A 22701-nucleotide genomic window follows, 5' to 3' on the forward strand; every position below is an offset into this window, starting at 1 on the left:
CATTACTTCACACCCGAGCCAAAAGAAGAATCATAACAATTAATTCAAAAAGGAGAACCTTAGCTTAGATAAAGCTGTAGTTTCATCAAGACAATGCACCAGCTCACAAATCCGTTATTGCAATGGCCAAAATTCATGAATTAAAGTTTCAATTGCTACCTCATGCACCCTATTCGCCAGATTTAGCCCCCTCAGATTATTTTCTGTTCGCAAACTTGAAAAAATGGCTCGGTGGTCAGAGACTTTCCAAACGTGAAGAAGTGATGTCGGCAGTCAATGGCTATTTTGGGGAACGAGAGAGTTCTTATTATAAAAAGGGTATCGAACTTATTGAACATCGCTGGGCAAAGTGTATAGAGCTGAAAGGAGATTATATTGAAAAATAAATATATTTTTTCCAAATTTTTTGTGTTTTCTCTGTTGGGTCGGGTACTTCTGGGATTACGGTTGGTGACTTCGTCGAGTGTCTTCATTCCATCACACTTCTTCCTCCCTGGGTCCCGTAAATCCCTGTTCCATATCGTGAATACATTTCATTATTGCTAACATCAAAATGGAATATTATCATTTATCATGCTTTTTCAGTTACAAAATAAGGGCTATACTTGTATATCTCCAGCTCCTGTATTTTTGGCGCCTATAGGGCTTTGATTGCCCCATAATATTTCTAAAAATAATGATGACATATTTTCTCGCTGGGCTGCGAAGTCTCGTCAATACGAATCAAAATATTGTGATTCTGAAAAAAATCTCACGGTTGTGGGAAAAATCAAAGATTTTTGCGGCCTCCCTGATACGAAACACCCGCTACTCTGTCAGAATGGCGGATGTAAGCCCTCCACCTCGCACTTGTCGGCTTAGAACAATCCCTGGGCACCGTGTCCTCCAAATTCCCCAGCAATTCCCCGTTCTCCCTCTACCCCGTTCCACACCCACTTGGACGGGAATACATTATTCTATATTTTTATATGTCTTTTATGGGACTCGATCGGAGTTTTTTCATCTCACCCCCACGTGACAACGTCCCGGGCACAAAAAAAGTCTGGAGTTTGAGGGGACGGGAGCTGGAAAGAGAGAGGAGGAGGTAAAAAGAATGGCGGATGACGAAGGGATGTGAGGATGGTGGTTGGAGAGAAGGGGAGAGGAAGGGAGGGAAGGGATAGAAAGGGAGGGGGTAGAAAGGGAGTGGTTCTGAATTATGGGGCTTGGAAAGGAATCTCCACTCAGTCCCGCCGGCCAGCGGAGCGGTCAGACGAACGGAGGGCCTGCCGACCGGTGAGAAAGAGCGGGAAAGGGGTCGGGGTGGGGGTTGCCCGCCACAGGACGGTCGTTTCTGTCTGGGCGAGAGGGTGGAGGAGAGAGGAGTGGGGATGTGCGATGGGGGAACGTCATAAGAGTGAAGGGATTGCCGGGGGGGAAAGGGGTTCGAAATCCATTCCTCGCGTCAAATCCAGCGAGCTCGGGCGCGCGTGTGGACGGTCTGACCCCGGTGGAAGAAAAATAACAAAGAGGAGAAAAGTAAAAGAGAGAGAGAGAGATGGAGGGAGGAAGACCATCCAGCAATTAGATGGACGGCGATTCCTCGGACGCTCGACAAGTGTGTCACAATCACACGCTCTTAGCCACCGATGTTCCGCGGATTATCGTTTATTTTCATTTTTTTTCTTGTTTATCATTTTTAGCTTTTCACTTCTCAGAAATACTTTCCGCATCGTGCCACTGGAAAAAGAAAACTGAAGGAATATCCGTGGAAAAATATATTAGAATATTTTTTATGCATACCCGCCCATCGGTATAGTTTCCCGAGGGGGTAAAATGTTATGAGAAAATTGAATAAAATGTATGGATTCTTGTCTTGGGTGAGGGTGTGTCGTTCCCTAGAATTAGACGCCGAGCATACATTTTTCCTTCTTGAAAGATGAGGATTTTTTTCCTCTCTCAACTCTGTCATTGAGCTCCTACCGATGGCCTGCGCTCGGCCGTGAACGTCACTCGGTCAAATTCCGTCGAAGCAGGGTATTCTATATCTGGTCAGCGTAGGCTTCCTCATAATTGAGCCGTTATCAAAAGTAATCTTCCAATAGAGGCAAGTTTTCAACACTCCCTAATATTTATAGCATATTACCTAACGTGAGGGCTTCCTTCCTTTAGCCTAAATTCTTATTTGTCCGACAAAATTCCTTATTGAGTTTTCTCAGTATTCAATTAGCCTCCCCACGATACGGATAGCTTTATTCACTTTCTTCACTGCCTTCAACATCACACTGTTTCTCAACATGTCCTCCCACTCCCATTCCCTCCGCCTTTGAATTGACCAAGCAACCTACTATCTTACCTCACCCTGAGGTGAGGACTGAATCAAATTAACCATCGGAATATTTAACGTCGGAACAAACTTAACGCGAGAATAAACTTTTCTGATACCCAAGTGCTTATTTTAAAGACTTTGAAGTCAAGAGGAGGGCACAGTAGCTGTGAATTGATCAGACTTTCAATTCCATTTCTTTGCCCCTCTCTCGTCTCCCTCTCCTCCCTGCTCTTCGACGGAACGTTAGCGTCGGGTGTCCACGGCTCTCCGAAAGGGACAAGGGTGCTGTGATAGTAGCCGCGAGTGAGTAGTACGTCACCCGGCTAATTGTGCGCCCATGACTTCGAGGTGCACCAACCCGTCAGCAAGGGAGCGTATAATTGCCAGCAGTTTATTTCCCAAGGGGCTTGATTTCTCTGAGGTACCGCATTTCATCTGGAGTGCGGTGATAGCTCTCCAGTAGAGTACATCACCCCTCGGCAAATGTTATTACGACACGTGCGCGACGTGCGATGTTACGACGAATGTGGACTACCTGAAGCCTTTCGTTCGGCATTGATCGCCCATGCGGCTATTTTCGCTCAGCGGCCCTCGGCCCTTCTCACCACTAAAGCGAGCGACCGCCATCCACTATCTTAAAGGCGTGCTGTGCCGTCTCCGGGGGAAAATAGGCGCGCTAATATTATATGACGATGGGTCAAGCCCTCCTCCTCTCTCCCCTCCCTCTTAGCACCACGTATAGTTTATTTGCATTGAGTAATTTTATCAATAATGTACAATATTACCGGACTATCTTAAAGAAATTCAATTGAAAATATAATCTTTAAAAGTTTTCCTCTTAAACCAATTTTTGGCCATCAAGAGTTCTTAATTTTCACAGAAAATGCAAGGATAACTTAACTTTGTGTGTCAACACCCTGCAAAATTTGTACTCATGACGATGAATTCTCTTTAAGTTTTGATGTTCACCGTAGAATGTTTGAGATGGCTCAGAATTTTCTGCTGGATGGTTTCTGCGTTTAAAGGAAAAAGCGGATATTACGTCTCCCTCTTGGCAATCAATGACTCCAGAACTAACTACGACAACGATGAGCTTTGCAAGAACGCCAAAAATACTTTCCTCTCTCTTCACCGAGAAAAGTGCATAAGCAATTCAATGACGTCATCATACATCACTAACAACTCTTGGGTCGATTTTTTCATCATATGCTTTGGGGACTTCGTGGTCCTGAGACGATACGAGTGTGTTTTTTTTGGCTTTAGACTGGATGAATTAGCGATTCGCCATCAGTGATTCATCATGGCGAAATCGTTTGGTGTGTTGACTAGTGTCCCCGCCACGCGCGACGACGTCATCTGCTAATGGCAGCGTTTTTCAGCATCGCAACCCGAACGACGCGTCGTTCGGGTCATATCCCGCCCTTTCGGGGTCGCGTGGAGGGTACTTAAAAGTATGGTATGAACACATTCTGGTAATTCATCAAATAGCATGTTCCCTTGTTGACTTTAGTTAAGAATAGTTGACATTTTACCACAAGTCGTCTTTGTTGTTGCAAATGAACAAATATTCTAATCGGGGTTTTAAATTTCCGTCGCATCTTTGTCCTATCTCGCATTTACATATATAGTTTCACGCTACTGTTGAACTTGTTCACTTTGTTTACAGTTCATATAGCGGGGGTCCTTTGTTATGAACAATCGCGCCTTCGTGCTATTCTCGCTAATTATTGGTAATGAATAATCTGTAGTCTGCTCAAAACTCTTTCTCTAGTCATTCAGATATGATCTCACCCCAAAACCAAGTGCGAGTCATTCTTGGGTGAGATTTGTCCCAAAACTCGGCCCGCGCATCATGAATGGCGGCCCATGAATTCTGCAATGCGTTCCTCCCTCGTGTTCCCGGTCTCATTTAGACCTTTATCATCGCTGCGTGGGATCCCGGTCGCGTCCAGCTTCCCCCGTCTCCCCTTACCCACGCTCACTAATCACGTTTCCCCCCTTCTTTCCGCATTTCAGAGGCAAAGGCGAGGATAATGGGCCCATCCGACCTGTACGTCAAGACGGGGAGCACCATAGTTCTCTCGTGCGAGGTCGCCCAGGGCCCCCACGACTTGGGCACCGTCTTCTGGTACCGCGGAGCCATGCTGGTGGAGGCGGCATCTCCCGGGAGGGCCACGGCGGACACCCAATGGTCGGGGACCCTCACCAGCAGGTTAAAGGTCACGAACGCTCGGCCGGCGGACTCGGGAAACTACTCATGCGTGCCGACGCTGGCGCACGCCCAGCCCGCGAGCGTCACAGTCCACGTCATCAACGGTAAGGATTGTGGGAAGGGAGAAAGGAAGGAAAAAATTGACGGGAACGCCCTCCCAGCATTGAATACCGGTGTCCGAGCTGTGGCGGAGCTGTTACTAATGAAATTAATTTGGTCGTCAAAATAGATTCGTCACGTACCTAACCCCCCCCCCCTGGTGCGTTTCGTCGATTTCTGTTTTTTTCTCTCCAAGCGGGGTTCCCTCATCTCTTTTTACCCCTCCTCCCGCGTTGGGTATTAACGGGACGGTTTAGCGCAAACGGAACACGTCCGGTCCATGCCCGCCCAGTTGTTTTCACCCGTCGGGATGACTTTTAAGTGAATCCTCGACGTGATGGGAAGTTTTTAAAAGGTGCTGCTGTTGGGTGTCTCCGAAATGAAATTTCGCCCAGTTTTGACAGGAGTGCCAGTCACGATCGAATGATAACCGCGTTTCATATTTATTTTTTTTAACTTCTGCGGATAGGTCTTCTTTATTCGCATACCAATGAGGGTTCAACGAGCTTATTTTCGAAAACCATTCCTTTTGAGTTTATTAAACTATTTATACACCAATATTTGTTTCATGCTGAGGTAATCAATTTAAATGTAACTAGAATTTGATAGCATGCGCGGGAGCAACTCAATTAGTAAATATCGCTGGAGAAATTTGTTAATGCAGTCAATCAGATACCTCTCACCATTACTCTATATGCGTGTTTCACAAATATCAGCCGTTTTCATATTCCCTTTACGCATTTTGGTGCGCCATGTCCCCTGAAAATCTTGGACAAAATAATGAAATGTAATGTACTAATTAAAGTTAACTGATTTCTTTTATAAAAATGAAATTTATTTAATAAATTCATCTTTTGTTTATTACATGCAGACTACCGATTTAGTGATATATTTAGTAAGATGACTGGAATATATTACGGAATGTGGTCGCCTTCCAAATAACTTACCACTCGGAAACCACAAAAGTGCCATTATTCGTTGCACTCTTTTCCAGCTCCGCAAACTCCCAATCTCCCTTCATTCCTCCAAAAATATCTACTCTTTTCCTCGCTCCCCCCGGCTTACCGAACTTTTCCCCATTTATCAAGACTTCCAATATACCATTTCCTTATAATATCTTCTCCATCTACTTTTTCTGCCTTTTTCGAATTTCCTTCTACAACTTCCTCCCTTCATCTGCCATTTCTAATACCTTTTTCTTAGCCTTCCTCCTAGCGTCCCTCATTATTTTCCCCGTGCCCACATTTCAAAAGCCTTCCTCTTCTACCTTCTATCCTCAAAGGCCGTCTCAAAGTCTTCAGTAATCTTCTTGCCTATTTCCTTATAGTTCCTGTCATATATCCCCAATTTTTTGTGAATACTTCTTTCCCTATCGCTATTCTCCTCTTTACGTATGTACTACACAAAATACTGACCTAAGAGGTGAACAATGCCACTCATTCTAAGTTGTCCTTCTAATTCATTAAGGTTGAGTTTCCAACCATTCATAGTAATCAGCCGTAATGTTGATGTCGATTGGTGAAGGTAGAGCTCACAGACTAACTTAACTAAGCCCTGAGGCTTCACACATTCAGAGTAGGCGACAGCCTTTTTCCCTCTGCCACCATTCGGTATCTCACGAAGTTCTACCGATCGGCAAATCGCACAACTGACATGTTTAGATAGGTTGGTCAAATGATATCACACGGGATTTGAACCAGAGACCGTATGGAAAGCAGTCAAATGCTTTACTCACTATATTATCAAGGCCTTAATTTCACCTTCCTAATACGTGAGAATGCCGTTAACTTCATTGACTTATGATATACACGTACCTTCATTCCTTCCCTCCTACGTTATTCTGTTATACACTCATCAATGACTGCAATCCTTCGCCGACCGGCAAGCTAACGCTCCGTAATCCGCAAATCTAACTGATCAAATCAGCTCCCCGTCTACTTTCATTCCTACCTCCAGCTTTCCTTCCATGCCTCTGCACCATTTCCTCGACGTGCACGTCAAAAGCACGGGAGTTAACGGACTCTCCCCCTGCCTATTACTATTCATTCCGAGTCTCCATCCGCCGCCCATGCTTGTGAACTCTCGAGTTATGTACTGGTTTCGAATCATACCTCCAGTCACCTTTGATTCTGTAATTAGATTTCCACACCAAAATAGAATTTTTAAATTCAGTTCGATGTATAGCCAATAAATCAAACTATAACTATTCCACCTTTCTATTTTCTGAGTCGTGGTCCTCTGTTATGTCTTACTTTCTGCAGCATGTGTGAGCACAATAATTTCGTGTGATGATGATCGCAGCGGTATTGCCTCCTCCGCTAACGAGAAGCCCATACAACTCAATGGTTGGAGCCTCTTAGATGCCAAGTCGTTTCTCTAATTTTTCTCGCATAGCATGATGGGATAAATAAGCTGAGGCGTTTGCTTACACCTTCCTCAATAGTATTTTTAACCTGATGCCACCACAACATCTAGAGCTGCGGCTTGGTGGAAGGTTTTACATGTTTCTGAAACCCCTACGGCTGTGCTGGTGGGTACATGATTGTTGCTCGTCATGCGGCCGTGCAATTTAGATAAATCCACGACATTCGAAATCCGTGGAGGCCTTGCCCATTCCGCCCGAAAGCGGGATGGGCAAGGCCTCCACGACCGCCATCGAACGAAATTCCTGCCGAATTGACACAAGCAGGAAAGGGTTTTAATAGGGGCTTAAAGTATGATAAAAATGTTCATGGCAGGTGTGTTTAAAAAAGCTGTAGATGTAAAGAAGATGGCCGAAGTAAATGTAAAAAAGAAGAAGTAGATGTAAAGAAGAAGTTTGGCCGTACGAGGTATGGAAATTTAGATAGTAGATTATTGGGAAGGTAGTGATAGAGTGATTTGCAGTATATGGACAGAGATCCAGTATGAAGTAGCAGTAAAAGTAAACAGGAAGAAAGGCAGTCAAATTACAGTAGGTAAGTGGCAGTTTATTATTATTGTTGGAGATAAAAGCATATCCAACGGACCTAATTGAAATTCAGCTTTAAAACTGTGAAGAAAAATTATTGTGTACGATCTACTAGAGGAAGTGATATCAGATTTTCCTGAAATAAAACTCTTGATGGAAGATTATGACGCGGTGATGGGCGAAGGGAGAAACAGGAGTAGGGTAGAAGAGTACGATGTAGGAATAAAAAATGACCACGGTAATAAAACAATACAGTTTTGCAGGATAAATTCCTAAATTACAACTGACACCTGGATTAAACACGACAATTTACATAGGCAAACGTGAAAAATGCCGGACGATTCATGAAAACATGAGTGGAATTATACTATGGTTAGGGAAATGTATAAGAATAAGAATAACGATTTCAATACGCGCATTTTCCGGGAGCGGATGAGTATTCAGATTATCTTTAGTGGAAATTAAAACGAAAAAAGAATAGAAAATTGGTATATAGAAGCATTAGTCTAGACGAAAAGACAGAAGTATCGCAAGGCATTTGAAAAAATTCTGGGTGAAGGCAAGGACATAGGTTCAAAGAAGGATAATCTCAGTAAGAATATCTCAAAAACGGATAACTGAATCGGCAAATGTAATTATCATGTATTAGGAATACTTGATTGCAGACGAGGTGATTAGAGAAATAGATAAGAGTGGGAAATTCAAGAATTTAAACATAAAATTAGGTAGAAGTAGCAGTTCTTAGTTCCTAGTTCTCTTAGAAACTAACTTTCATTAATGACAACGATGAATCCTCAGCCAGGTGTCTTTTCAACCGCCTCACTAAAAGCCAGATCCTACAGCGTAAATTACCTTGTATTCCGCAACTAGCCTTGGATCTCTTTGACATGGGTGACCCAGCAATCATTGCACCCGACGGTAACAATCCAGAAGTCATCAAAACTCGCAATAACTGCCACCACACCAAATGTGTGGTCCATGGGAAGGGAAATGCACACTATTGGGTATAAAATATTCGTCCTAATGCCTCGTGAAATTATATCACATGCCGAACAGTAAAACACTTACATGCTTTCAGTTCAATCATACCAAACCATTCTCTTTCGATCCAACTTTCCTCCTGTCTTTCCGTGAGCTTAGCGCGCAGTAATTTCGTACATAAAGCGAGTATCTCTTTGGTCCTCCTTCTCATTGGGTGTCACAAATCTCGTTTTGGGAACGCATTTGTCACTTCAATTTATCCTAGCCATCAATAACTACAATTACGCGAGGGAGGTAATTCCAATGGCATCAGGGGTGCAAACGAGAAATTTCGGGCTTTTATTTCAGAATCGATGAAGGTAATGTGTCCTCGTGAACGAGATCAGAACGGACGAATTCTCGATCAAGGGTAAACAAAATGAGAGCCTACAGTCTCCGAATGAATACTTGCCTATTCTTGCAGTCGTATGCAGACGTAAGAGTTTTTACCCTGGCCTTAGAGACCAAAGAGTCTCCATTACTACTCTACGTTTTATTGTCCATGCCAACAAGTCAGGCGTCCTGCAGTCCCGAACTTTGCTGAAACTCTCTCACCCATGACTTTACCTTCCTCTCTTGTCCATTCTGTGAGGGAACTTGGGAGGGAATGCTCCCTTGCCCGAAGCCGTCGTCTGCTAGGCGCAGTACGCAAATACGCGCAAATGCATGGCGTACGCCGAGTTCCTTGGGGGCGTGCACGAGTAAGTATCCTTAGAGCCTGAGGAAAGCAACTCTACGCGTCGTCCCGCTAAGTATCTTTGCGGCAACTCGGAGTCCTACAGATGGCGAACATCAAACGTGGCGACATGAATTTATGGAGGACAGGAGTTGTAGAAATCACTCAAACTAAGCTAATGAAACCGCTACACGAATGTATGGGCTCTCGTCATGAAATACTCAAAATCCCGAACGGGATTTGAACCCAGTTCTACCTTTCATCCAGTCGGACACATTACCAGGTAGCGGGAGCGAAAATTTTTATCGTAGTGAATTTTCGATGGTATTTGTATTCCTAAACGGTAATATCTGGTATCCTGGTCCAAGTCGTGCCCAAATCGATTGACTTTCACGACGTATCTATTTTCAATCATTTGGATATTAACTTAACAACCGTTAAAGGGGATTACGAATCGTGTACTTTCGCGACAATTTTCCAGTAAAATCCTTTGAATGTGTCTGGATAAAATTGCCTGAGCCTTCCCAGAGCTCCCATTACGTGCATGCTAATGGATTATGCAGTCTAATTACTCAGTTTGCTTTTTAAATATTAAAAACGTGAACAATTGGGGGATCGAGATGGTGCGGGGGCTAACGTACTGGCTTCCCACCCTGAGGGCGCGGGTTCAAATCCCGGCGGTGTTGAATATTTTTCAGAGGTATCTCGATCCCTACTTGAGGTGCTTTGTGGAGGGCACTTTGAGGGAGTACGCCGTCCGTCGGATGGGACGTTAAACTGCGGACCCCTTGGCGCCTTTCGTAAAGAGTAGGCTAATGCCGACGCCGGGTTTCTCTCCACCCTTCATCCTTTCCTGTCCATCCCCTATGGCGCAAATGACCTTAGCTGTCGGTCGCCTCCCCTCAAAACTACTACTACGTGAACAATTGGTGCATTTGGAGGGGAAATCTATTTTCAATACCTCGAGTTACAGCATTTTTGCTATTCATGAAATTAAATGAAACAACCTTGGTTTTGTTAATACATTTACATGTACTCCGATATCAGCCAACTAAATTTCTCACTATTTACCGAAATGACGTTCAAACTAATTGTGTAAAAGCGTATAATGCAGTCGATGTCACAACATATTTTTAAAAGGCGACTGCTATACATAAAGAATGTGACTGTGCAAGTTCAGTCTAAGGAGACTAAGCTCAGGTCTAGTATCTTCTGAGCTTAAAATAATTTTAAATATCCTAGTATAGCTTATCGCAAGTATGAATAAATATTTACAGATTCGCAGGCAGAAGTAAGGTTTCTTAAGACAAGGGAAGACCGAAAATCAATTCTTAAATCAATCCAAATAATGCCTCAATTGATCATATATATTATATGTCATGAGTGTATTTGCGAGCCATCAGTATAGAACAGACAAATATTTATTCCTACTGATGAGTGGTACGATTCATTTTTCATTTGGAGAAGACAAATGGAAACAGTAGATGATGTAAATTTCTTCTCGCTGAAACCCTTATATTCAAATGATACTCGTAGAAGTGCTCAGAATGATAATTGTAAAGAACAAATTTTTCATAATTACTGCGGTAATCGAAAAGGATTTGCTTAACTGGCGTATTATTACAACCGAAAACCCACAAGTACATTTTTCATCTTGTGAAGTAAAACACTTATCTGCCTAGTTTAAAATGATACCACTTCCCTCCTAACTTTCCCATGGTATTGTATAAAATATAATCAACTGGCTGTTTATCATTTTAGTGGAAATCTTTCGAAAGATTTTAGAGCAATTTAATCACATTGAATGTTTTCGGCACCCACCTTCTCATTCCTTCAGCTATTCTTCGTTTGCGACAACGGTAAGAATGGAATGCCATTATTCCTCCTTCCTTGAACTCAGGGGTGTTTTTTGTAAGTGGTTGGATTTTTCAGAATATCATAGCAATGGTCCATGGAACAGAGGAAGCTGAATACTTTTTCCCGTGGCCTTAAGAATCCTCCCATCATCTATAGCCTAAATGGAAGAAATGCCCTCATCTGATAAATACAATTTCTTTATTCTTGTCTAATGAAAATCTCTTTCATCTTTCTCCCTTGTTTGAACATTAACTAGTATCTTTATCGAAATGGAAATATTCAATTAAATACAATATTTACAACAATTCCAATGCACCAATTTCGGAGTGTAAAAATCATTCGCCTAGACTGGGATTCGCCGAACCCGGGTCCCTCGATGTCAGGCCGAGTGCTTTCACCAGTTAAGATACCGAGGCGTCCTCTTACACTCCGCGATTTTGTTAAATTGACTTACACTGCGGCATTTCGTCACAGCATATTGTTCCGCTAAATTCTAGCAGCGTCAGACAACGCCTTGGTAGCTTAACTGACAAAAGCACCCGGCATCGAGGAATGAGGATTCGAATCCCTGTAAAGGCGAATTATTTTTACATTCTGAAATTTTTGCATTGTAATACATATTTAGCGGATGACTCTTTTAAATGTCCTGTCGCGGCATATCCCGTAGTTTCTTGGAACAATATATGCTCATAAAAATAGGCACATGATTTTTTTTCTGGTTATACTCCCCATGCAATATGGAAAAATCTATAAAAATGACAAAATGTATGAGTTAAAATTGAAATAATGCAAAAATCCTTACAGCTTTTATACAATTGCTTTATCGGTCTACAATTTCTGTGCAGGATTTACATTAAAGTACCAAACTGCCCTTAGACGCAGAATCTTAAGCAAATTAATTTTATCTAGTAAACAGTATTTCACGTCCTTCTGCCGAAACCAAGTAATCATCTGTTCTCCAGCTGTATTTCCCTCTCGCAAATACGTGTATATATATATATATATATATATATCACCTCCTCCCTCTCCCTCCTTCCCTATCTCCGCTCCCCTCTAGCCTCTCCTCTCCCCTTTCCTCTCCCCTTTCCTCTCCCCAACCATTCCTCTCACCCCTCCTCCGCCTCCCGTTCTCCCCTTCCCCTGGCCCCCTTCCCTTTCTCTCGCACCCCTCACCTCTACTATTCCAGCAGTCATTACTTCTCTATCTTCCGATGAAGACGGAGTAGAATTCCGTCGAAATTATGAAGAAATAACGTGAGTGATATCTTTTTTTGTGTTTCTATATTGTTTGTTACTGTGTAATGTACTATTCGGCACTTCCGTGTTACGTTTACGAAATCATATATATATATATATATATATATATATATATATATATATATATATATATATATATCATTATAAGGTAATCTACCGGTTAAGGTAGGTTTTTGGATGGACATAATTACTAATTAAATAATTTGTGGCCCCTTTCAAAACAAAACGTCCTACTTTACATCAGGTCCCTCTTTAGTTCTGAGTACTTGCTTCCTCCCTTCATCCCGTCCAATATCCCTATCTTGTTCCTTCCCTTTCCTCGTTTGCCTAACATTCTCCCCTCAATTACAGTCTTCAACATCCCGCTGCCGGTCAATACCCCCTTCAGCCACTTTTCCTACCTCCATAGGATTGCTCCCAACAATCCCCTCTCTTCGCCCACCATACCAAGTACTTCCTCATTTGTTTTCTTCTCTGTCCATTTCACCTTCTCCATTCTTCTCCAAACCCACATTTCAAAAGCCTCCAGTCTACGTCTATTCTCCTGCTTCAATTGCCACGTTTCCGCGTCGTACACGCTCCAAATCAAAGTTTTGTATATGTATATATATATATATATATATATATATATATATATATATATATATATATATATATATATATATATAATGGTTCGTGGTAGTTCAAAGGGCAGAGCGTTGGACTGCTGACCGGAAGAGCCCGGGTTCGATTCCCGGGCAAGGCACTCTGGGCACCAGCAGCTCCACCCAAGCTATGTGATTTTTCGAAAACCAGGTCTTCCTGGGAAACCAAAACCGGCACAGGGAAAGGAACTGGCCCCCCTACCCTGATGTGTGAATTTCACACGCCGTCGGGCTTAGTACTGGGTGAACTCTACCATCACCTACCAAACCAACCTTCGGGTTGATTACTGAGTTTAACATCGGAAGAATACGAGAAATCACATTATACCTTTAAGTTTTTAATGGATTCTATAGCAGTTCCTACTGCCTTTTGAAAAGCGGAAAGTAGTAGGAGGTCATTGCCTATTTGTATCCTTACGCGATTTTGCACGCGTTAAACAATTGTAAGTGTAGTCGACGAATGTCGTCTGTACGAATTTCCTAAAGCCACAACGAAAAGGGCATTCTCGCCTTTTTCCCGAAAATAATCATGTAAATGAGGCCTCAGGCAGTTGAAAATAATGCGTTATAACTAAAGGAAGAAAGAATACGGAAAACGTGCCACCAACACATCTGCTACCAAAAAACATCATACAAAAACATCTGCTACCAAGAACATGACCACTAGGGGCTTTTCGTGCCTCAGACAGTTGAAAACAACTTAGCCATCCCAAAGGCACCAAAAAAATGACAGCAGTTTAACAAATTTCATGAAAGAGGGGAAAGGTCAAAAACTGCCAAATATGCAAAAAAATAGGCAATAATTTCAAGCATATGCCAGAACACCCGAAATATGCAAAACATGCAGAAACAAATGCCCGCCATTAGGGTTTTTTCCACATGAAGCACATTAATACGGTTGTTACATGTTTTTTAATGAACCATTTCATATATTCGTTTGCATACAAATTCTGACCCTATATATTATTATCGACCATAGAAGGAACGTTTACGTATTTCCGCATTTATTTAATAAGCACGACTCCTGCTTTTTTGTCTCTCTTAGCCTGAGAGATAACCTGATCTGTTAAGTTTTAATTTCCATTTTCCTTAAGAACTGCATTTGATATAATTCTTGCCGTGCATCAGAATGATTAGAACTATTTAAAAACGGTTTTAAATCTTCCGATGAAATTGTCTTTCACTGGGAACTCATTTTTATTCATTAAAGGTAAAAATAAATATCCTAGAGCACTGTGATTAACGTTTGAAAACATATAATACTTTCGCCATAACAATTAAAATGTGCGTTGTTCTTGATTCAATTTCCTGCCTTACATTTGGGACCTTTTTCAAATCAAGACAGGTATAATTAAAAAATTGTGATGATTGTTTGCGTCGACTAATCCTACTACCTCTTTGTTTTAGGTGAGCACCCGGCGGCGATGCAACACGGAAACAAAAATTCAGCGAGTGTCAACCTGTGTGTGCACATCCTTGTTTATAGTTTCACAGTTCTCCTCGTGAAACGTGTGAGATGATGTGATCAAGAGCATCTTGAGGATTCTTTCTTGTGCTTGAAGACGGAGAGAGCGACGGAGACCTCCAATGGATGGTACCAGTGCTGTCAACCTGAAAAGAAACATTTGTCAGCAGCGAATTCGGGAACCAGTGAATAAATTGCGCGATTGTTACGTATCGAATGATTGAGAGATGAGATGATTTGGTTTCGACGAGAAGAAGAGTTTTGTTTGGTGTTAAACAAATGAGTTAGAGACTGATGAGACATTATGACTGCTTGTGTCGAACGACCAACAAACAGCGCCACGAATAGGATTGCATTGGTTTCAATTCTTTTGTAACTAACTTTTGTCACTTCAATAAATGCACATAGAGACTTTACCGTGCTGACTTCTGACTCCCACCTAATGAAACAATAGAATATAGTACTGTATGTTTTCGAATACTTCTGGTGAGCCGTATGACCCTAGAATAAACCTTCTTTTCTATCACATTACCAGATAGTATTGTCTGCCTACCTATTAATATATAACGATATATTGACGCATCGTTAAACATAGACAAAGCTCATGACAATTCTTGTAAAATGTCTATAATCATGCATACACGTGTTCTATATTTATGTGGCATGGGAGCCAAGTTGACAGAGATCATGGCTTCGGACGGGGTGGTTAGAAGCCTAAAGACTCCAGAATGAACTCAATCAGTTTTATGGTGCAACAACTTTCTAGGAAACAGCTCTTTCCGCCATAGTTGGAGATGAGCCATGACCTAACATGACAGCGGACGATTTCACAAAATTAGTCGTCATGTTGTGGGATATAAATATGTAGATCATATCGGATGTTCGATACGACATAGATTCTCGATTTATATATACGTAAATTCGAAGCTTCTATGGCCTATTGTGTTTCTCGGCTAATCGCTCCTCTCATTTTTTGCAACCCTGTTAGTAGTTATTTGGGGAGATGTACGACAGATGAGGTCAATTAATCCATTAGGAATAGGTGGGTAATTCGGTATAGGCAGCATATTCAGGGAATGGAGGAATGTTGAAGAGATACCCGTCGTCACCACTAGCCTACCCTAGTCGATAGGTGCCAAGGGGTTTAACATACCATCCGATGAACGGTGGACTCTACTTGAAGTGCTCTCCAAATACGTAGCAACCCAAGGAGGGATCAGTGAAAAAGCTTGCAAGCTCCAGAATTTGAACCCGAACCCTCGGGGTGAGAATTCGACCCTTGTCCCTCAACAACGTCTTTGACTTCCGTTTTCCAGTTTCTGACGGCCTTCCTCTTTTCTGAAGGGTCCAATTCCACACCATTTTCGGTCATATATTATCCTCTATGTGGCCGTACTAGATCAAACCTTTATTTTCAATTGTAAGTATTATATTTCTTACATTCATTATTCCTCAATTATTCATTCCTTGTGAGCTCATTTCTTGTCATCATGGCGCATCTTCTCCAGGAGTCCATTTCCAAGGAGAGCAATATTTTCTTGTCTCTCTTTCTTATTTCCCAAGTTTCTGGCTCATAAGGACCGATAATTTCTACTATAGTTTGACCGATACTTTTTTGTTTTATTTTTTATTGAGTCACTTTGAAGGGCAGAATTATGTTGCCTCAGAATTAATTTACCCTTTTGCTTTTTGAATAACCAATATTGAATGATATTTATGCAATTTCCACAACGAACTTGAACCTATTGAATGTAAAAGTCCATTTTCAAAATAAATTTCTCACCTCTCGCTCAGTTCGTGTCGATTGTAACATCTCAAATCCCTCGGATGATGCCAAAAAGGTTCAATAGTCCTCTCTCAATTAGCAAAGCCCCCAGTAAAATGGTAAATCTGACGAAAAAGGTATACATTCCCTCATCATAAACACACCAACAACCATCATTTAGAATTCTAAACATTAATTAAACCCAGCAGTGTTTCTCGATTTATGCTTTGGGCGGTGATACTGATCGGATGATCCCACACAGTCGTCATGAGAGGCCTGATGTCCGAGTACATAAAAACTTTTAAAAAATGTGCCACCTATTCTTCGTTTAATTTACTGCGCGTTTCAATGACTAAGCCTCATCCTCAGTCACATGCAATGTGTTCACGGCACTTATTGTTACTGTTTGAAACGGGCAATAAATTAAATTTGAAAAAAGTGGACAGAAGAATCGGTGTTCTCTTTACTGTGACCCGCTGGTGTCGGTGCGGTGAAATAAATTTATCGCCTACAAAGCAGGCGTGTGCGATTCAAACGCATGATACTGAAAATTTATCATGGTAGCAGGTTTTTTCAACGTTCTCCCCCATCGCTTTATGGGCCCCTCGTTCTCCTTCCTCGTGTTTTCAAAGTTCCTCTCATACGAATCGATTGATTTCGTATTTATTTAACGACGGGTGAATGACTTTTCCGTTCCAAAACTTCATTATGCTGATATTATAATTTTTTATATCTCATCATTTTTCGTTTTACATGCTGTAATCCGCCTCATGGAAAATTGGAGGAGATCGCAACTTCCACTCAAGTATCACGGTACGATTTGTAAGGACAATTGACTTGTCTTGACCTTTCAAACTCGGAATCAGTGTTCAGGGAACTGTTACAGTGGTCAGCAATCAAGAGAGCCCTTCCAAATTGCTGGATGGATGCTCTACCGTAATATACTGGAGATACTTTTAATAAATTTATATTAAATCAGTGAAGTAATGAACTAAAGCTATGCAATTCAAAGTCACTCCAGTTTGTTTGGTCGGGCTCTTTCCAAAAGAACTATGAATTCTGGTAAAAAATAAGTCCACACTAGGTACAATGGTCGTCAGTGAGCATGGGTGAAGTAAAAATGAGACCAGCAAACAAAGTCAGAGTATTGAGAAGGCATATGTCAGGATGAACGTTCCACCTTATCTGCCTAATGCTTTAAAGAATTGGAACGGTGCTGTGCGTTGGGTTGATATTAGGGGTTAGAATTTTGGAAGTCGCGGTCCTTTCGGTGTCATTTTAGCTTCTAAGTCTATATATGTATATGTGTATATATATATATATATATATATATATATATATATATATATTTATTTATTTATTTATTTATTTATTTATTTATTTATTTATATATATATATATATATATATATATATATATATATATATATATATAGCAGCACTGTTAGTTGGCGGAACTTTTACGGCCATGATCATTTTGAACCGTAAACACGCTAAGGGAGGAATTCGAACCTGCGACCTTCGTATTATCCGGCGAATCCGTTATCTACTCGGCTGACTTGTTTCCGCAATTGGATGCCACTTGGAGAGCACCATCAAAGTTTAGTGAACCGATCTGTCGAGTAGCAAGCTGAAGTAAAGGACGGCCGACTGACGCATTGCATTGGGGATAGACTTGAACCAGTTTATCACCTCTTCCAACCATCATCTATAATCACCACTGCTATCTATAAGAGCATTCAAACTGTATCCTCCTTTTCTAAACTTTTAAAATCAAGACGGTCATAATTACGACATGTTCAAGGGACCAAGAAGGAATCAAAGTATGATTTCATTCCGATTTTTGCAGGAGTCGACGTGAGAATCAGTCTTCAGAGTGCAGATGAAATTAGGCAAATTTCAGCGGAAATGATTAAGGTAAGATGTTTTCATTTTTCATATAGGATCAGAGATCTAAGGGCTGAAGCTATTCTTAACTATTTCAAAATTTGCACATGCAGGTAGGTATACATTTCGATGAAGACGATAACTACGTGCATGGCAGCATCCATGAAATACTATCAGAAGCCTTTATTATTGAATATTGGTAATTATTTTCACCTCTAACTTGCAGACATGCCGTATCACAAAACATTTGATGAGAACTTTACCTTGATTCATTCCGCTGGTCTTCGGTGCCCATATTGAAGTATACTACCTTGATCAAAAATTTCCCGGAATTTATTCAGAAAATTAAAAATACAAGTTTATTCATCTAAATCTATATTGTCCCCTTCAAAGTAATCCCCATCGACTGCAACACACTTATGCCAGCGCTTGATCCAATCCTCGAAACATTTTTTATATTCGGTTTTCGGTATGTCCATCAGTGCTTCCTGCGATTTTTCCATTACTTCCTCTCGGCTGCTAAAACGCGTTCCCCGTAATGGTTTTTTAACTCGATTGAACAGAAAGAAGTCACAGGGAGCCAAATCAGGTGAATTCGGTGGCTGTTGGATGGTATTTGTTGCATTTTTCGTCAAAAAATTACGAATAATGATAGCACTGTGCGACGGTGCGTTATCATGGTGCAAAATCCACGAGTTTTCTGCCCACATTTCTGGTCTCTTTCGGCGAATTGCTTCACGCAAACGTCTCATAACGCCCAAATAATACTCTTTGTTTACTGTCTGGCCTTCTGGCAAAAATTCATGAGGCACTACACCGTTGTAATCCATGAAAACCGTCAGCATTGCCTTCTTTTTTGACTGAAAACGACGTGGTTTTTTTGGTCTCGGCTCATTTGGTGAACGCCATTCACTTGCCTGATGTCTGGATTGCGTGTCGTACTCATAAACCCACGTCTCGTCTCCAGTAATGATCCTTTTGATGAATGTGGGATCGGATTCAGCCTCGCAAATCATGTCTTTTGCGACGTCAACACGGTCTCTTTTTTGCATGAAATTGAGGTCTTTTGGCACCAACTTTGCTGCTACACGACGGAAACCCAAATCATTAACCACAATGTCTTGGGCGGATCCATAGGCAATGTTCAAGTCCTCCGCTATTTCTCTGATGGTTAATTTGCGGTTATTGACCAACATTTCTTTTACTTTATCAATTTTTTCACCGACTTTCGATGTCGATGGTCTGCCACTGCGTTCATCATCTTCGATTGACTCACGACCACTTCTGAACCGCTCGTGCCACTGGTAAACGACCGTTTTTTTTAGAGAATCGTTGCCGAAACACTTTTCCAACATTTCCAACGTCCGTGCGCCACTAAATCCGTTTTTTACGCAAAATTTAATACAAGTTCGTTGTTGCAAATTTAAATCCATTTCTGAAATTGTAAAAAATCGCCAACACACACAGAGATAGATGTACTCTTGGCTACGTAACTTTTGCAAATGTCAAGTTATGACACTAAGATTTAAAGGGAATATCAACAACAGATGTACCAATTTAACAAAAAAAAACAGAACTCAAATCGGAACGATGGGAGCGCCACACGGTGGTTATTCCGGGAACTTTTTGTTCAAGGTAGTACTACTATTACTAGTTATGGGCATGGCTCATCATATTTTTATTCCATTATTTATTGCATTTCAAAAAGGTTTATTTATCCATAGGATTGGATTTGTAGCTCAATATTCAAGTGCTAAAACAATTTCCGAAAGCATTAGGTTTAAACAATTGCATACAAAAATACATGTACATAAACTTTAAAATAAGTATCTCAATTTATGAATCACGAAATAATTTTAGAGATATTAGGTGATGTGCATAAGAGTGTGGGTGGTGATCTGTGTAATAATTTATTTTAATAATGAATGGAAATTTTTTTAATGCATTTTTTAAACAATGAAATAGCACTATTATAGACGTACACACCATTTTCCTGTTTTCTAATGGGATAAATGGTGTGAAAGCCAATGCTCCTTGTTTTGAAAGTTTAAGTTGCAGCAGTCAAGGGTGATCAAGAATAGAGCTGTTATCAAACAATGTGAATGGGGTTGGCACGGGAAACAACATCAGCAGACTGGGAGGAATGCTATTTGACCCCACTCCTGAGCCCTACACTCTCAACTGTCCAGTTTCAGCAAATCTAAGGGTGAAGCTGAGCATCAACAATTCCTTGAGGCCTACCAAGGACTTAACTCAAGCTCTTTGTTGAACAGAATTGAGCTCAAGGTGAGTTTAAAGAACGAGTAACTCCATCACGAGGGCAAAGACAGGAATGATGAAGGGGCAAGGGTGCCTACGTGGGGGGGGGGGTCAGAGCAAGAGTCACATGTCAGTTCACTTCAGTTCTCCCAACTATTGAGCAATCTCAAAGACAAAGTGGACAGAATGTAGAAAAGTGGAGCCTATGAACTGAAATGTGACTCCTGTCTTGCTAAATACATGGGTCAAACAAGTAGAGACTTCCAAACCAGAGCAAATGAGCACCAAAGGTGTCTACAGAAAGGAGATGAAACTTCAATGGTCACAAAACACATTATGGAAACTGATCACCAATGCAACTTCAACCTTCATATAGACTAAAAAGAAAGGGAATAAACTAGATGCCCTAGAATAATTAGAAATCATTCAGCGCAGGATCCAAAGCGACCAGTTATTAAATGACAATTTATATCAGTCTCACTCATTACGTGCAATAACATTCAATTAATCCAACTCTCCCCTGTTCTCCCTTATTCATTTCACACACAAGAGCACCCACTCACCATCTCTCTGGTTATATTTTCTGATTACAATTTATTTCCAGCGAATCAGCTTGCACTTATAGGAATGTGAAGCTAAGATGCTCAAACTTTTAAGAAAGATTCTGTTGGATTATTCCCTACTCTTGATCTTATCTTATGCATCTCGACCTTATGTACAAAATTATTTAATAATGCATGGCTTTAGTTAGTAAACAATAGTTTTTTGCAAAATTTGGTCTGGTATACTGCATATTTTCAATTCCCAAGTGTCACGATAGTAGACTTGAGGTGCCATAAATATTTCAAAAATTACCACACTGGATTTAGAATTGTGGCTAGCAAATTAAACCACTTGTTGAAGCTAATGCCAGCTTGTTTCAATTCCATCTCACCCTGTCTGCAGTAAATATTTTGTGACTGGAAAATGAGAAATATGCTCTTTGTATTGCTAAAGTTTACATTTAAGTAAACATAAATGTGAACTCTGATTCAGATTTTTTTCTTCCAGTTAATCATTTCCACACACTAATTATTCCGCCCTATGTTTGTTGGTTGACATTTTAACCTGATTAGTGACAGAGCTGGTTTTCTGTGTGTTCTTGTTGGTTCAATGATCAGAAACGTAACACCAAATGAAAATAACTCAATTCTGTAGTATTTCGAGTAAGTCTACTTAAAAATCCACCAGCATAAATAATCCTTGTGGTATTACTAGGATGATTAAGAGTAGTCCCAGCTAGCCAAATAAAATATGGAAATCTCTCTTGGGTGAAATGAAAGAGAGTAAACAGAGGTGAAAATAGAGTCATTGCTGATATTTCAAAATGTTTTTCAGAATCAAAACAACACATTTTCTGACACAATTTAAGGCTGTTTTCTCTTAAATAGTTGGCTGAACCTCCATCTCTGGCCACCCTAGTAGAATGGTATCCTTGACTAATTTTCTATTTTTAACATTTCGATGGACTTACCTTTCTGACAGTGTACTGTTAGACACCGTATTTGTAGATTATTAGAAATATGGAGTATTTATTCTACCATGTAAAAACCAGTGATTTTGGAAAACTATTTAAGGTTCAATTATATTCTTTAAATTCTTGGGGCAAACCTTAGTAGACAAGATGATTTGAAGTAGACAAGAGAAGGAAATGTAAGAATGTAAATACTTACATTAATTGTTCACCCGGAGATGGGTAACAAATTGAGCTAAAGAAGTATGGTGGAAGACATTGTGAGGATGTGGAAAGTTATAGAGAAAGGTTGAAATTTGAATCTGGAATTGACCCTTTTCTGTCAGTTAGAACACCATCTTCTCCTAAGCAGTTTTCACTGAGGTGTCAAATGACATCCAAAAACAATCTTCAAAGCCCAATTTATATTGCAGGCAATGCTTTTTGTAAAATCTAGGATTAATATCTCTTTTGTTTAGGATTCCATTTACCATATCTCAGGAAATCACTTTTTAACATTGTCTAACTAACAGTGCAGATCATCCATGATGTCTTCTGGAATTTTAGCCTTTCTTGAGTAATTTGTCCTTGTGTGAAGAATTATAACACCATGATTTTTGATGGAGCTTTCATGTTTTCAATCATTATGTTATGGAGCTGTTTCTATCCCAGGATGCAGCTGTGTTACAGCATTGACAATTTTTTTACACAATAAAGGAATGAGTCAGCCATTATCTATGCATTATTTTTCTTGGGTGTAGAAGCATTACTTAAAATTTGTTATTGTGGTAACTATAAGGTTAGCACAGTG

The 22701-nt window shown here is 40.7% G+C and overlaps 1 protein-coding gene across 1 annotated transcript in view; it reads left to right on the forward strand.

Annotated features, from left to right (window-relative positions):
- The window catches only part of dpr1 (defective proboscis extension response 1), a 1065831-nt gene extending 1050862 nt beyond the window's left edge, over positions 1 to 14969 (forward strand). Inside the window, exons 4-5 of the mRNA XM_071587742.1 lie at positions 4325 to 4624; positions 14431 to 14969. Coding sequence (XP_071443843.1) covers positions 4325 to 4624; positions 14431 to 14543 — 413 coding nt within the window. The 3' untranslated portion in view covers positions 14544 to 14969. The remainder of the gene's footprint in view (positions 1 to 4324; positions 4625 to 14430) is intronic.
- The last annotated feature ends 7732 nt before the right edge of the window (positions 14970 to 22701 follow it).

This window comes from Hetaerina americana, unplaced genomic scaffold (genome assembly GCF_022747635.1).
Source record: "Hetaerina americana unplaced genomic scaffold, ioHetAmer1.1.p SCAF_1, whole genome shotgun sequence".
NCBI lineage: Eukaryota > Metazoa > Arthropoda > Insecta > Odonata > Calopterygidae > Hetaerina > Hetaerina americana.